The following is a 16276-nucleotide window of genomic DNA, read 5'->3' as shown; positions in this document are numbered from 1 at the left end:
AATTTTTTGCCAGTCTGTCGACAGGGGGTGAGATGTGTAGTGCGTTTGCTGAACGAAAATTAACAAATTTATTGATATGGCGGAACATGTTGAGATGCAAATCTTGCACATAAGAGAGCCGCTAATACGCGTAGAAAGTATTCCTCAAAAGTTTGACTTCAAAAAGTGGAGAGAACATAAGAAGGATACTGAGGTATACCGTCGCGATTTTTAGACTTTTTTTTATTACTAAGCAGTTTTATATCTTTCTGTAGGAAAGGTTATTCAACAACCTTCAACATGCATTTGACGAACGTAACCATGAAAACTTTAAAGCATACCTGCAGGCTTGCATCGGCGAGTTGCAAAAAATCTACGAGCAATTGTTGGATCAAAAAACCACACCCCGCGAAAGGTTGCTGAAGAACGATAGAGTTCATTTGTTCTTTTCAAAGTTGTGCCGAACAGAGGGTAGTTCCGAGTTTATTCGAATTTTCCTGGAGCAAATTCCAATCGTTGACAAGATATTGGAACGATACAAAGAGGCGCCACAACCTCGCGAGGCCCCGAGAAGGCGATCGGAGAGGCCAAAGACGGAGAAGGAACCTAATCAAGCAGTTCATATTGCCATCAAAGCCAGGGCGTTCGAGAATGTTAGGACTCTGTTGAGCATGCCCGGCGTCAACGTGGATGCGATCTGGGCATTTAAGAAGTATACACCGTTGATGATGCTGATCTCGGTGGTTGAGTCTGGTAATTTCTCGAAAGTGAAGGGGTTGGTTCAAATTTTAGCGGGTTTGAAAGCCAGCATCAATATTGGAGATTTTAGGATGCATCCTTTGTCGGCGATTTGCAAACTGGAGTCTGTTGATCAAGATGAAAAGATGGAATTGTTGACATTTTGTTTGGCGAACTTTGACTGTGATGTGGACGGGCTTTTTGGTGGACAAGCTCGCAGGGATATTGAGGCGTTGAATTGTGGGCTGGAGATTGCACAGAAACCGGCGAAAGTAACGTTCGAGTTGTTGCAATCTTTGATTTTGGATAGAAATTCGGCGGAGTTTGTGGAAAGATTTGGAGAATTTTATTCAGGTGACCATGAAGTCCAAGTTTTGAAACTGTTGGAGAAGACTGCGACGAAGGGCTTGGATGTCTGTGTGGAAACAATATTCCACTATTTAAAGGATAGTGAAATCCTGAGCAATAACACAGAGAATTTGTTCAAAATACTGAAGGAGGTTTGCCAAAATGGTTTCGCACGTGTGCTCAAGCTGTTTCTGGCCAATATCAAGTCGAGAATCGAATGCAAGCATCCGCTGCTGTTGACGAGTTTACGAGAGCTTCGGAAAAGCAGGACACAGGTGAGGCTGGATTGCTTCAAACAATTGTTGAACGATCGCCGTATTATGGCTTATGCGCGTGATGACCACAATCAAACGGCACTTCACTACGCGATCCACCACGGCATGGACCAGGAAGCAAAGGAGATTTTGCTGAAAAAGGCACCGTATTTGTGGAAGCTGAACAATCTGCAGGAGTCGCCGCTACATTCGATGAAGGCGGACATTTTGGAGGCGTTTCTAGATTCAAAAATTTCGATTCCACAAGAGTCGAAAGAAATCCAGCTGGGTTTGAATGAGTTCAAGCTACCTCGAGGGCACACGTACTCGGAAATTGCCCCATTTTATTTCATCGCGGAATCAAAAGAGTTGAAACCACTTCTTCGGCATCCGGTTCTTAGTACGTTTATTTTGGTGAAATGGCTTTTCATCAGATGGATTACGTATGGAATGTTTGCTCTTAGCTTTTTCTTTGCATTGTTCTTCTTTTTGTTGTCCTTGTACGATACTCCAGTACTGAAATTGGTCTGTTTAGTGCTATTTTTGCTATATGTCGTAAGGTGGATTGTTATTACCGTAATTCCTGTACTGTACATACTCAAGAAGTGGAGCAAAAACAATCGCATTAACATCCGTGGGATTCACATTTTTCGAGGACTGAGCAAACTTCGAGAGACCGTAATGATCTTCTTGGCTTTGTACTGTTTGTTGTCCACAAACAACGCCGTTCTCTCCGTGTTGATCCTGCTGGCGGGTATCGATGTCATCGTACATCTCAGACTATTCCCATACGCCTCGCTAACCACCAGCATCGTCATGCTGGAAACCGTCAGCAAAAGCTTTCTGAAGATTTTGTTGATCTACTTGATCATCATCATTTCCTTCGGGTGCAGCTTCTTCGTGCTGTTCTCAAACTACGCATCCCAAGATCAGCTTGAAGATTCGGCGCAAAACTCCACCACCAAGGATGAGTTCAACAATTTTTCAACCTTGCAAGGATCGCTGGTAAAGTCTCTGGTGATGATGATCGGTGAGCTGGATGCTTCGGAAATTGAATTCAACGGCCACAAGCTAAGCTACATAGTGTTCATATGCTTCGTGTTCTTCGTCACTCTTGTTGTGGCCAATCTTATCAACGGTGTCGCAGTCAGTGATATTACGGTAAGCTGTTAGATTCGCTGACTACACACAGTTGTGTACTCACACGCGTAATTATTCCAGGAAATTCGACAACAAGCCCAGGTGGCTGCCCTCGCCAACCGGGTGGAGATGTTGAGACGGTTCGAGAAGTGTCTTTCGTGAGTAAAACCAAATTATCTACACCCAAAACTGGCAGCGCTAGTCCGAGAGAATGATGGTCTCGAGTCGAGAGAATAGTGGTACCATTCACGGACGCAGAGAACACAGCTCGAGATGGGCGATAGAACATTTGCAAAAAAAGTTCATCCGTCAAACAAAAAACCAAAAGTGTCGAGACAACGGGAATCGAACCAGAGACCTTTGTCAAACCAATCCAATGACTTAGCTGCCTCGGCCACCACAGCTTGGTGACCAAGGAGAAGTCAGAAGTCGATGTATGACACTTGTTGGAGATTTATTGATTCAACTAACGAATGAACTCATTTGTTATGATGGTGTGAGTTGGTACCATTATTCTATCGATTTTGGCACTGAGCCCTCAATAAATTTTGAGAGAACGATTATCTCGACTCTGAATTTTGGGTGTATAGAAAACGTTGTTATTCAACACCGCTATCTCAACAGTTTTAGCATATTCTCAAAATGGCGTAAATCATCACTATTTTTCACCCGATACGAACCCAAGATTACCATCAGAACCAACTTGGACAATCAAGTTGTTCTAACAAGGAAGAAGGTAAGCTCCACTCCACCTGAAGAACATAAACAAACGAAAAATCCGGAACGCAAATTCGACGTAATGGGACGCTGCGGGTACTTCCACCATGGCGTCGACGAGGACACCGTCAATGATGCCAAAAACATCGCAATCAGGAACCACAACCGACCACGCTCGCTGGATGCGGTTTTCGAGCAACTTAAGCGCGTTGAAGATCGGATTGCGCAAATGGAGGGCAAAAAGACTAAGGCCGGCAAGGGTGACGGGACGGAGCACGGGACGCGTAGCAGGTTGAGTGAAAGTACGAGCCATGGGCATGACAAGTGATAAAGAAGTCGATGTTATTTCGAGATTAAAGAAGAATGTAATTTTTGTTTGTTTTTCCCTTGACTGTTGACTGGTGACTGGTGACTGGTGACTGGTGACTGGTGACTGGTGACTGGTGACTGGTGACTGGTGACTGGTGACTGGTGACTGGTGACTGGTGACTGGTGACTGGTGACTGGTGACTGGTGACTGGTGACTGGTGACTGGTGACTGGTGACTGGTGACTGGTGACTGGTGACTGGTGACTGTTGACTGTTGACTGTTGACTGTTGACTGTTGACTGTTGACTGTTGACTGGTGAATGGTGACTGGTGACTGTTGACTGTTGACTGTTGACTGTTGACTGTTGACTGTTGACTGTTGACTGTTGACTGTTGACTGTTGACTGTTGACTGTTGACTGTTGACTGTTGACTGTTGACTGTTGACTGTTGACTGTTGACTGTTGACTGTTGACTGGTGACTGGTGACTGGTGACTGGTGACTGGTGACTGGTGACTGGTGACTGGTGACTGGTGACTGGTGACTGGTGACTGGTGACTGGTGACTGGTGACTGGTGACTGGTGACTGGTGACTGGTGACTTTTGACTTCAAACAGCTTTGTATTTCTCATTTTTATTGCTGCTTTAAAATGTCAAAATACAAAACAAACAAAATCCCTATGAAGTCAACCCATCAGATGAAAATTGAATCTGAACTGTTTCGATCCTGGTGCGTTAGTATCCTCTGTACTCTGCCCTCTCCCATACACACGCACAAATGTATGTGTGCCGAAGTGCACGTGCGTGCATGCTGCCAGCTGTGCGTGGCTGCTGGTGAGTGCAAAAATATCAAGTAATTGCATCGAGCCCAGTGAGTCGTAAAATAATGAACGTTTATTTTACATCGATTAAACTCCATTTCCATTATCAAAAGATAACAAAACATGGGCCAACGCTCGTCCCTGGCTATTAGTATATGTTCTCTGTGTAGTTTGGATGAGTTTTTGGGGGGCGGCCAGTGAGGGAAGACACACGTGTCCGTTGGAAAATATGAGCTCTTGAATTTGCTCTATTTGGGTGGGCTTCACGTGAAAGTTCCATCTCAAACTACAACTATTAGAATATTCAAATATTTTATTTTATTTTAGTCATTCAGTATGGATTTTTTCAACCTCGATGACGACGATGATGCATCTCCCTCGTGTGTGTATTTGTACCGCTGCAACTGACGAATGTTTCAGATTTAGTTTCGCCAAACCACGTCGGCAGCAACAATAACAATTTCACAAAAGCAACAATAGCCAGTCCAGTCCGCAGCAGCGAAGGGCAACAACGGATGCACATTTTATGCCGGGGCCATCGATACTCAATTTGTACAGGTTTCTTCCCATCAGCCCATCCACCAGGTGGGGCTGAAACTCAGTTTGGAGGGATGAATTTAATGCAACGATTCTGTGCTGGACAGACTCAATCGAAGGTTTCTGGTTGGAGCAACCTGGTTCTGGCTGATATAAATAGCGCTGGAGCCCTTGCAGTTTTGGGATTAAAATTATGCAGTTCGGTGCATTTCAATTCGAATTCGTAGGAATTTTATGGAACAAGGACTGAAAGTAAACCAAAACACATTTTATTATTTAATTGTTGACTCATTAGACTTTGTCAATTTTGACAATTTTGTCAATTTTGTCAATTTTGTCAATTTTGTCAATTTTGTCAATTTTGTCAATTTTGTCAATTTTGTCAATTTTGTCAATTTTGTCAATTTTGTCAATTTTGTCAATTTTGTCAATTTTGTCAATTTTGTCAATTTTGTCAATTTTGTCAATTTTGTCAATTTTGTCAATTTTGTCAATTTTGTCAATTTTGTCAATTTTGTCAATTTTGTCAATTTTGTCAATTTTGTCAATTTTGTCAATTTTGTCAATTTTGTCAATTTTGTCAATTTTGTCAATTTTGTCAATTTTGTCAATTTTGTCAATTTTGTCAATTTTGTCAATTTTGTCAATTTTGTCAATTTTGTCAATTTTGTCAATTTTGTCAATTTTGTCAATTTTGTCAATTTTGTCAATTTTGTCAATTTTGTCAATTTTGTCAATTTTGTCAATTTTGTCAATTTTGTCAATTTTGTCAATTTTGTCAATTTTGTCAATTTTGTCAATTTTGTCAATTTTGTCAATTTTGTCAATTTTGTCAATTTTGTCAATTTTGTCAATTTTGTCAATTTTGTCAATTTTGTCAATTTTGTCAATTTTATCAATTTTGTCAATTTTGTCAATTTTGTCAATTTTGTCAATTTTGTCAATTTTGTCAATTTTGTCAATTTTGTCAATTTTGTCAATTTTGTCAATTTTGTCAATTTTGTCAATTTTGTCAATTTTGTCAATTTTGTCAATTTTGTCAATTTTGTCAATTTTGTCAATTTTGTCAATTTTGTCAATTTTGTCAATTTTGTCAATTTTGTCAATTTTGTCAATTTTGTCAATTTTGTCAATTTTGTCAATTTTGTCAATTTTGTCAATTTTGTCAATTTTGTCAATTTTGTCAATTTTGTCAATTTTGTCAATTTTGTCAATTTTGTCAATTTTGTCAATTTTGTCAATTTTGTCAATTTTGTCAATTTTGTCAATTTTGTCAATTTTGTCAATTTTGTCAATTTTGTCAATTTTGTCAATTTTGTCAATTTTGTCAATTTTGTCAATTTTGTCAATTTTGTCAATTTTGTCAATTTTGTCAATTTTGTCAATTTTGTCAATTTTGTCAATTTTGTCAATTTTATCAATTTTGTCAATTTTGTCAATTTTGTCAATTTTGTCAATTTTGTCAATTTTGTCAATTTTGTCAATTTTGTCAATTTTGTCAATTTTGTCAATTTTGTCAATTTTGTCAATTTTGTCAATTTTGTCAATTTTGTCAATTTTGTCAATTTTGTCAATTTTGTCAATTTTGTCAATTTTGTCAATTTTGTCAATTTTGTCAATTTTGTCAATTTTGTCAATTTTGTTTTTTGTTTTTTGTTTTTTGTTTTTTGTTTTTTGTTTTTTGTTTTTTGTTTTTTGTTTTTTGTTTTTTGTTTTTTGTTTTTTGTTTTTTGTTTTTTGTTTTTTGTTTTTTGTTTTTTGTTTTTTGTTTTTTGTTTTTTGTTTTTTGTTTTTTGTTTTTTGTTTTTTGTTTTTTGTTTTTTGTTTTTTGTTTTTTGTTTTTTGTTTTTTGTTTTTTGTTTTTTGTTTTTTGTTTTTTGTTTTTTGTTTTTTGTTTTTTGTTTTTTGTTTTTTGTTTTTTGTTTTTTGTTTTTTGTTTTTTGTTTTTTGTTTTTTGTTTTTTGTTTTTTGTTTTTTGTTTTTTGTTTTTTGTTTTTTGTTTTTTGTTTTTTGTTTTTTGTTTTTTGTTTTTTGTTTTTTGTTTTTGGTTTTTTTTTGTTTTTTGTTTTTTGTTTTTTGTTTTTTGTTTTTTGTTTTTTGTTTTTTGTTTTTTGTTTTTTGTTTTTTGTTTTTTGTTTTTTGTTTTTGGTTTTTTTTTGTTTTTTGTTTTTTGTTTTGTACAACCGAGTTCGAGTCAGTCGAGGGCAAAATTCGCTTCTGTCCCAAAAATTCCGGCATGCGAAACCCAAAAGTATCTACCGGTTTTTGTTTTTCCGCGAGTGACAGTTTTCCTTCCTCCCAAAGACCCCGGAACCCAAGTTCCAGGTCCATAATTATACGGACACCAATTGGCTTGCGGCAAGGCACGAACTTGGTCGGGAGCTGGGAAAACTGAAAGTTTTTTTTTTCTTCTCTTGCATGGGTGAGGGAGGAAAACTCCAAGTGTCATATGAATATTATTACTTTTCTTCTTATCGGTGGTATGTGCGTGGAATTGGAAATGACGATTCGAACTTACGGGGTGGACCTTCCGGTTGTTCCGGATATTTTTAAGGAGTTGGGGGTTGCCATATGCGGTGGATGACTTTTCACATTTTTTACTATCTAAACTCCGATGATGGTTGCTTGCAAAAGGGACCTTTTTCTGCTGAGAGGAAGATTTTATTTTTACATAAAACAATTGAAGAGGGAAAAGTTTTTGCTTGGTTGGAATGCAACCGCTGGCGATGATGACTTATTTCGGTCTTTGACGGGCGAGATATCCGGTAAAAACTCAATTGAAGACACTACTCTAGAGTTGAACAAGTGTAATATTTGCTCGATTATTTCTGTTAGATTTCAATACGGTTCCAATTCGTATGTAATAGCTTTCGCTGTTTATGGTACAGTCAGTACGTCAGGTGAAATTACGACTTTGGTTGACAGCAGGAAATGATGTTTTCCCTTTCCTTTTTCCCACGAATCGAAAACGCGCTTCCACGTGGAACCTGTAACGGAACGCGACCGGGAATGAAACGTCTTGGATTATCAAGCTGGGTTATTTTTTGTGTCTCGGTTTTTTTTTATTTCTCTGGCCGTGACAGAAACATAACCTGACAGGTAGTGGTTGGTTTCGATGTCTGGACAGCAAGCTAGACGCTCTGTTCACACCGTCGTTATCAACTTGGCGTAGGTTATTGGACGTTACTGCTGATAAAGCTTTGACTTCTTGGAGCTGTCAAGACTGTCCGTAACTTGAGCTGATTCAAGTAATAACCTTGTATTTTGATATAGGTATTCTGTGTGTTTAGAAGTTAGTAGAGGAACAGCATGCACTTTGACGCTCAAATACTTCTTCTAAAAGAAATTTTAAACTAAAATCGAGTGAAGAATTGCTCAGTAGGAAGTGAGCAAGCAAGTTTCAAACAACAGTTTTGCAAAATAAGTTATTTCAGGGCTGCGGTGTCGGGTCATATTTCAAGCGACTCCGACTCCGGCTTTCTGAGATTAGCCGACTCCGACTCCGACTTCAGCTCCGGCTTTCAGATCCAACCGACTCCGACTCCGACTCCAACTCCGGCCAACCAACTCTAGCCGACTCCGACTCCGACTCCAGCTTTCAAAAAATGGTTGTCTCCGACTCCGACTCCATATATTTTTAAATGTTTCAAAAGTTAGTTAACTATTATTTCGTAAACATTGATAAATGAGATTATTTAAAAGTTTCTAGTTTTACAAGTTTTAGACGTTATTGAAACAGAAAAAAAAAACTTCAGTTTTGAAGGCATTTTCAGAAGAACAGTTTGATAAGTAAATTTGGATTTATTTACTTAACCTCAAATTTTCATTAAATTTATCAAAAGCTAAATTATTAAATTGTTATTTTTGAAAGCTGGCCTTAATGATCGATTTAACATATAAATTTAACAAATCAATTTGCTCACTTTTAGGTTGACTTTTATAAGAAGCACAGGAATTATCATAGTCCCCTTGTTTCTTTAAATAACATTTTTAAACGAAACTATTCTTTGAAGCTCCATTGATATTTTTAAGACGTACATGGACATCACGCCATGGATGAAGAAGAATATCATTACAAATCAATGTATCTTAAAATACAAATGAAGGTAGGTCTAGGAGGTTTAATTGAAAGTTCATTTTTGGAGTGATTTTATAGCCTTTCCTCAGTAAGGTGAGGAAGGCAAAACCCTAGTGGTAAGGACGCTTAAGGGGTCCTTTTCAAATATTCGTGACCTAGAAAATATTTTACCTGTGAATTTTGGATTTATTAGAATTTTTAAACTGTTTATATATTTAAAAGGAGGCGCGCGATACTTCTTGCATCTTCACCTAAAACGAAGCTTTATGAATGGTCGTGCGCCTCCATCAAAATACATGAAAAAATTAGAATTTGATAAAAAAACAAAAATCCTCAGGTTAAAAAGTTTTTAAGGTCACGGATATTTCAAAAGGATTCTTAAGCTACCTTTCCAAGAAGATTTTTTTTAGATACATTTAGTAGCAATGATAATCACCTTCCGTCATATTGGCGTGGGACAAACAGTATGAGAAAATTCTTACCGGTTGAACAATATTTTTGTTTTTTTGAATAATATTTGAAACATAAATTAAAATCCTATAATTTTTCTATATATTTTTTTAACTTGAAATCCTATCCTATCCTGAAATCTTGAGATTTGTTCAACGATAATTTCCAACAATATCAAAATAGTTAGCCTAAGGATCAACATTCTCAGATTTGAGTAGAGAAATAGTAAACATTAAGATAATCGATATATTTAACATATTTAATGCTGATTTGATTGTGTATGTACTTTTTTTAGAAAGAACTGGATTAAGTTTGGTCAAATTTTAATTTAATGGGTACATAAATATCGGCAAAAGGATGCAGTCGAAAATCAATTAAATATTTCTGACTTCAAAACCAACATTGAGTTATGATGATACTACATACTTGGGTAAGAGCTGATTAACAGGTTATCATTTAGTGATCATAGACCTCTAAAAAAATGAAAAATGGCAACGCAGCGCATGCGACTTTAAAAACAATTAAAAATATAAGAAGTTTTGTAAATTAAGCTGCTTTATAGCAAAAACTGAAAAATAAAAAAAAATATTTTTTGTTGAACTTAAGATAACTCCGACTCCGGGTAATCAGAAATTGTCGGCTCCGACTCCAGCAAATAAAATTTAGCCGACTCCGGCTCCGACTCCGACTTCAGCTGTTCGAGTTTTGACGACTCCGACTCCGACTCCGACTCCAGGCTTCCCAAAAAGACCCGACTCCACCGACTCCGGCTCCGACTCCGACTCCACAGCCCTGATTTAAACAGTGAAAATCATCAAATTGTATTTAATTTGGATCAAGTTTATGATGACCAAACATATGAGAATTTATAGTTCAAGAGCATTGGTTCTTGTCAGTCCCGAAATAAATAAAAAAGGATGTCATCAAACTAATTTATCTCTAATTACAATCACAAGTTAGCATGGCTATTTAACCCACAAAATTCAATCAGCACTGCTCTCCCATAATTTGACAACTTTTAACGAGCGTTGCTCTAACACATCATACAAGCGGATATCTCATCAACCAAGTTTTAATTTAAAGTGCGTCATAAAAGCCGTCATATGCTTTCTTCCTTTCGTTGGAGGTGTGTGAAGTAATTTTCAGGTTCATTTTACGACCCCATCCTAAACAATCATCCCAAAACTGGGGGGGAGGAAAGTCCACTTTGTTTTTTTTATGGTTAGTAGATTTGCTTAGGACCAGACCAAGAACACAGGTTGGTATCATTCATGAAGCATTTTTTTTCCCCAACGCAAACAAGTACCTTTCTGAGTTGAAAAGTGGGTGTTGATGAGAAGCTTCTTTTGATGTGTTTTTAATTAATTAAATTATGCCACAAAAGAGCCCCCAGATAAAAGATTCCAACTTATGAGTTGTTATTGACTAACTTGAGTTGGGTCTTCCCAAAATTTCCACTCGACAGCCTAAAGTCGTCAGGAAGAAAGGGGAAAGCACACACAAAAAGCTGCCATTAATTATGGTGACTTACGCTGTCAGTTGGACCAGGAAAAAGTGCAGAAAGGTGAAAAGCAAGAAAAAGACTGATGCGAAATGACTTTCGAAAAGCGAAAAGAGTGAGGCGAAAAAGAGGGGATTTTCTTCCCCCTCCTCCCTCCGTTTTTGTGCACTCAATTTTCCGCCGTTCGAGGCACGCGAGCTCAAAATGATGGAAGATGTGCGCGCCTCCATAAATCTCTTTTCCAATGCAACGCCACGTGAGGGGAAAAAAAGGTGGAAAACTCGGTGACTTTGGGAAGAATCCGTCTCACCTTGGGAAAAGTGTCTTTTCTTTCGTTTCTCCTATCACCACCCACAACCCACGTTTTCACACGTGTGTATGTGGGTGTGTTTGCCAACTTGTCACTAATAGCTGATGACCTCTTTGCGATGACCTCTTTGCGATGGTGGGAAAATAACACTTCAATCATTCATTTTATTGAAAGCCAACTGTCGTCGTCAAGAAATCCGTAAATAGATCGCACGAAATCGAATGCCACGGTTGGAAAATCAGTTTTTCATTTTTATGTATCGATTTTAGAGATAATTGTAATATGAACTAGTAAATTTAATTTGTAACATAATTGATGAAACATTTTCAAGAAAAAAAGTCACTTGATCTTCGAGCCAACTTTTTTTTAAATCATACACGGATAGACCGTCCTAGGCAAATCTATCAAAGGATTGGTAATTTATTTACATAGCTCAAGTTTTACCTAGTATTTGTAATCAGAACAAATATTTGAATTAAGAAGAAAATACGATTCGTTGAAATTTGTCGAATATTTTTCGTTGGTAACAATTGTCAAAGCCAAGTTAGGAGAAAAGATAATCTAGTCCACTCTGTTTAAAAAAAATAACATTTATAAAATAAAAAAATATAAATGACCTGTTAAGGAAAAAAAGTTTCAAAGTCTTTTTTATGAATTTTTAAAACGATTCAGGTTATGGTTATATTGTTTTTTAGTTTAGTTTTTTAGTTTTATGACACAACACAATGCACAATAAAACATACTTATATTTTCAAAAGTTTCAATAACATAGGCCACATTTTTAAGTTTTTGTGCTCTATAATTATAATTATAATTGAAATAAAAACATATTTTTTTTAGTTTAATAATTATATTTAGCATACTTGACCTTATAAAAATTTAAGAAAAATTCAGCTTCATTTAATTTAAAGCTTTAATCTTTTTTTCAAACAAAATTCGGATTTTTGAATCGAAAAAATATAGTTTTTCAAATTCGTTGTCTTCATATCGTCTTGTTCAAAAACTGCAGTAGCACAAATTTTATTATTTATTTTTTATCATTATGGTATACTTTTTCGCGATAGCTTTACAAATTATGCTTTAACAAAACATTATTTTTTTACAAAAATGCTAACTGCCTTAGTTTTAAAAAAATGCTTAGTTATTTAAAAAAGATGTTTACTCCAATATAATTTGAAAATTCAAAAAAGTTTGTAATCTTTACTTCAAAAATGTTGCAAATGTGGATATCCTATTCCTTCAAAAATGTTATGATCTTTTTTAAATGCAAATGACTTCTAGTTGAATTCAATTGTTAACTAAGAGAAGGTAAAATTAGTTTTTTTAAAGCCAGGATTCAAATTTTAATGCGTTCTCAGCAGAACCAAAAACAGACTAGGAAAATTTATTATTTATGCTTTTATGTAAATTTTAATGAGAATACATTTTTTTTAATTTCATCTAATAAATAGTTCTAAACAGCATTTTTTCACTTAACTTTGCCTCAAATTTATATTGTTTTATGTTAGTTCATAAATTTAATCCAGCAAAAATTCAAGTGAGATTTTTTTCAATAAATTGTACTAGTGCTAGAATCAGACGATTTCAACCATTTTTATTTTTGTATTTTTTTTATTTATTTATCCCTATAACGAATGAAGCCATTTCGTGTCATTGGTTCACCCATACAAAAATCTCCATACAATTTTGACAGCTGGCTTCATGCAAAAATGGAACGTAAATAATCGAAAATCTGTTACTTTTGAAAGAAATTTTCTGATCGATCGACACCAAGTCTTCTGCATTGTATTGACTTCACAAAAATTCAATTTCCCAAAAATCATTTCTTTTTATTTTTGATATGTTTTAGGGGACGAAAAACCGCAACTTTTGAGTCAAACAGAAGTATGGAGAAAAATTTAGCCTGTTAGTTTCAGTAACAGAAATATGTTGGCTTCTGTTTTTATTGTAAAATGAAATTTGCAATCGAAAAGATTGTTTTGATTAAGGGCACCGCCACTTAAAATATATTTTTTACTGAGAAAATCTCATTTTTTATTTTCCAATAAAATTGCCTAAAAGACATTGAAGGTAGAACCTATGGCCGCATTTTCTAATGCAACTATTGGTCTTAGTAACAATTATCTCAGTACACGGATAGAAATTCTGTAAGCATATCCGGTAACTTTATGTTGGCGATTTTGTTAACAGTGAAATGTTTTCAAAATCGTCAACATTTTTTTCCGATTTTGTACTACAATGTTGTCGACTTTAAAAACATTTACATAAATATCGTAAAAAATGTTGATGGTATTGGAAACATGTAACAGTTTTCAAATTCGGCAACATAGAGTTATCGGATTAGCTTACAGGATTTCTATCCGTGTAACTATTGGTAAAATCCTCAAAGTTAAAAAATTAAACATTCGTGAAATTTTATGACCTTTTCAAAAAAAAATTGAAACTTTGGAATCAAGTCCAACATTGTAAATTGGAGTTATATTGAATAATAATATAAATAAAAAAATATAAATCAAATCAATTTCTGGTTTTGGTAGAAAATTGAACACTATGTAGTTATTGACCATTTGAAGTATAGTTCAATTTGCAATAAAGTAATTAAACATTGCAAATTATGGGTTTTAAACGTTGCAAATAAACAATTTTTAAATAAAAATTTGACAAATTTTAAAATTCATCTGGTTGATAAAACGTGGGAATTGTCTATTGAAGTTTTTTGTAAACATAAAAAATATTAAAAGAAACACATTACGGAATCTATGCATATAATATAAAAATTCATGAATAAAGCATTACATGAAAAGTTTGTGATCAAAGTCTACCCTTTGATCTTAAATGTTTCGTATAGGTTATCAGATGAAATTAAACATTGTAGACAAATTTTAAACATTTTACCTATATTTTAGGTCCCAACTCCTTTAACTCTTAAATTTCTCTGTGTCAAACTCCTCCAAACATCATCCTTCACCGTGAAACTAAGAGAAAGAAGAGATTTATGCTGCGAAAGGTGATCATTTTTCATTCGACGTGGCACCAAAGTCAAAAAAGGGGGAAAAAATAAAGAAAAAAAGTGAATGAAGAAAACCCCAATTCAAGCACGTTGTATTTTGGCCACTTATCAGCCCAGGGCCCCACGATTGATGGCGAGTTGCTCAAATTTTGAGTGATGTTCTTTTTTGGGAAGGGGAAGTGAATGGTTGTTTTGACAGACGTTAACATGTGTTTACGCGTGCGAGCTTATTGAGTGGCATTAGTCGTGAGACAATCACGACGTGACAGCTGTCAAAAAGTGACTTGAGTTTTTTGGTTCTATTTAGATTATTGCTGTAGAACTTCAAACATAGAGCGGAATCTCTATTTTTATAAATTCCAAAAAGCAACAATGTATCAGTATCGCAAACTAAAATTTGTGGAAATTCACCAGCCATCCTAATATATATAAGTTGAATTTCCGCAATCTGTCATACTCAAAGCAACCACATCACTCTGGAAGCCATCAATGCTGATGAAGTGATGCTGCGTCCTGGCCGGCTTTTCCTACTGATCTGATGGCGGCTCCAGACAGAGAGAAGCCACGCTCCAGAGAGCTGGTGGAAGTGAGGATTTCCCGAATATACACACAACAACAACAACAACAACAGCAACACTCTCACTCACACCAACAACCAACACTGAGCCCGGGCTACCGTTGAGAGCTTAATTTGATTTGAACTTAATTGAAATGTGCAACCTTATCCGGAGCTTAATGAATATTCATTTAACCTGCTATCGATAGAGTCGTCGTCCTCGTCGTCGTCGTTTGTAGAGTTGTTGAGGGACGAACCCAAGGTTTGTTGTTGTTGTTATTATTGTTATTGTTGTGTGTCGTTGATGTGATGTAGTGTGCGCACAATATTATAACCATCACCACCACCACCACCCGTCAACCACACCGCTCCGGCACTATCACTATCACTGTAGTCTCTTGGTATCGTTCGCTGTCATCGATATAATCATGGTTTGGTTCCGGGAAAATTTGTGTGATCTGATGTGTTGTGAAGTTACGTTGAGCTCAAATATTTACTGATGTTTTAAAGTTTAGCTAAATGTGATATTTTAATACTTTAAGTATGATCAGTAGGATGTAACAAATATAACTTTTTGGCGGGCATTCAAGGGTTTGTTCCGGTGGGCATACTAAGCCCAAATCCAAAATATGAGCTTGATTGGACGTAGCAGGAGCTGGCGCTTTGCATTTGAATTTCAAATGGGATTTAACCCGTAAAAAAGATTTTTTTCAAAAATGTCACTTTTTGAGGCATTTTGGCCACTGAAGCGTTTATTTTCAACATCATTGGCGTGTAGGCCAGATCCTTGCGCATCTTTTGGTATACCGTAAAACGGGGTGTCTTTGATGGGCTTAAGATTTTTTTCGCAAAATGAAGAGTAAGAGAAAAAGGTTTAAGGTACTTCTAGAAGAACTTTTCAATAATTTTAAAAAAAATTTAAATAGTTTGTTAACTATAATTAAGAAAACGTTAATCAAAAGCATAATTTTCATATTCTCAAAGTGTCATGATTTTCTCAATGAACAAGATTTCAAATCGGAAAACAGAATTAATTTTCGGATTCTTTGGACAATTTTCCACTAGGAGAAGGTAAACGAAGTTAGTAAATAATAAAAATGGTGTGTATTTGATACATAATTAAATAAAATTTACAAACTTCATACAAAATGTGAAAACTTTTGATTCGTGCTTAGAATTCAGTTTAAAATGAAATATGAATCGATAATTTTATAAACAAAACTATTTTTTACAAACTTCAGGCAAAATTCGGACTTTTTAACAATTTTATCTAAAATTAATATGAATTTTGTTTAAAAGTTTATAAACTTAGTTAACTAAATATAACATTGTTTTTTTTTGTTGTTGAAAACTTCATCAGCAACCTTAGCGATGGTATATTCGACGTAAAAATAAAATTTTAACACCTTTAACCTGATTTTAACAACAAAATTTATGACTATCAAAGTCACCCCGGTATTCTAAATAAGAATTTTTAACGCAACTTTTTTTTAAAACACTATTGTGTGGCCTACCCTAGTACATGTTT

The 16276-nt window shown here is 35.5% G+C and overlaps 1 protein-coding gene across 1 annotated transcript; it reads left to right on the top strand.

The window, feature by feature from the left end:
- Nucleotides 1–3528, top strand: LOC120414104 (transient receptor potential cation channel protein painless-like). The gene is made up of 4 exons (XM_039575128.2): nt 1–193; nt 255–2480; nt 2541–2617; nt 3084–3528. Exons 1-4 carry the CDS (start codon nt 77–79, stop codon nt 3502–3504), a joined length of 2841 nt encoding a protein of 946 aa, XP_039431062.1. The 5' UTR covers nt 1–76; the 3' UTR covers nt 3505–3528.
- The last annotated feature ends 12748 nt before the right edge of the window (nt 3529–16276 follow it).

Source organism: Culex pipiens, chromosome 2 (assembly GCF_016801865.2).
Source record: "Culex pipiens pallens isolate TS chromosome 2, TS_CPP_V2, whole genome shotgun sequence".
In the NCBI taxonomy this organism is placed as follows: Eukaryota; Metazoa; Arthropoda; class Insecta; order Diptera; family Culicidae; genus Culex; species Culex pipiens.
This window is presented reverse-complemented; position numbering and strand designations above follow the sequence as displayed.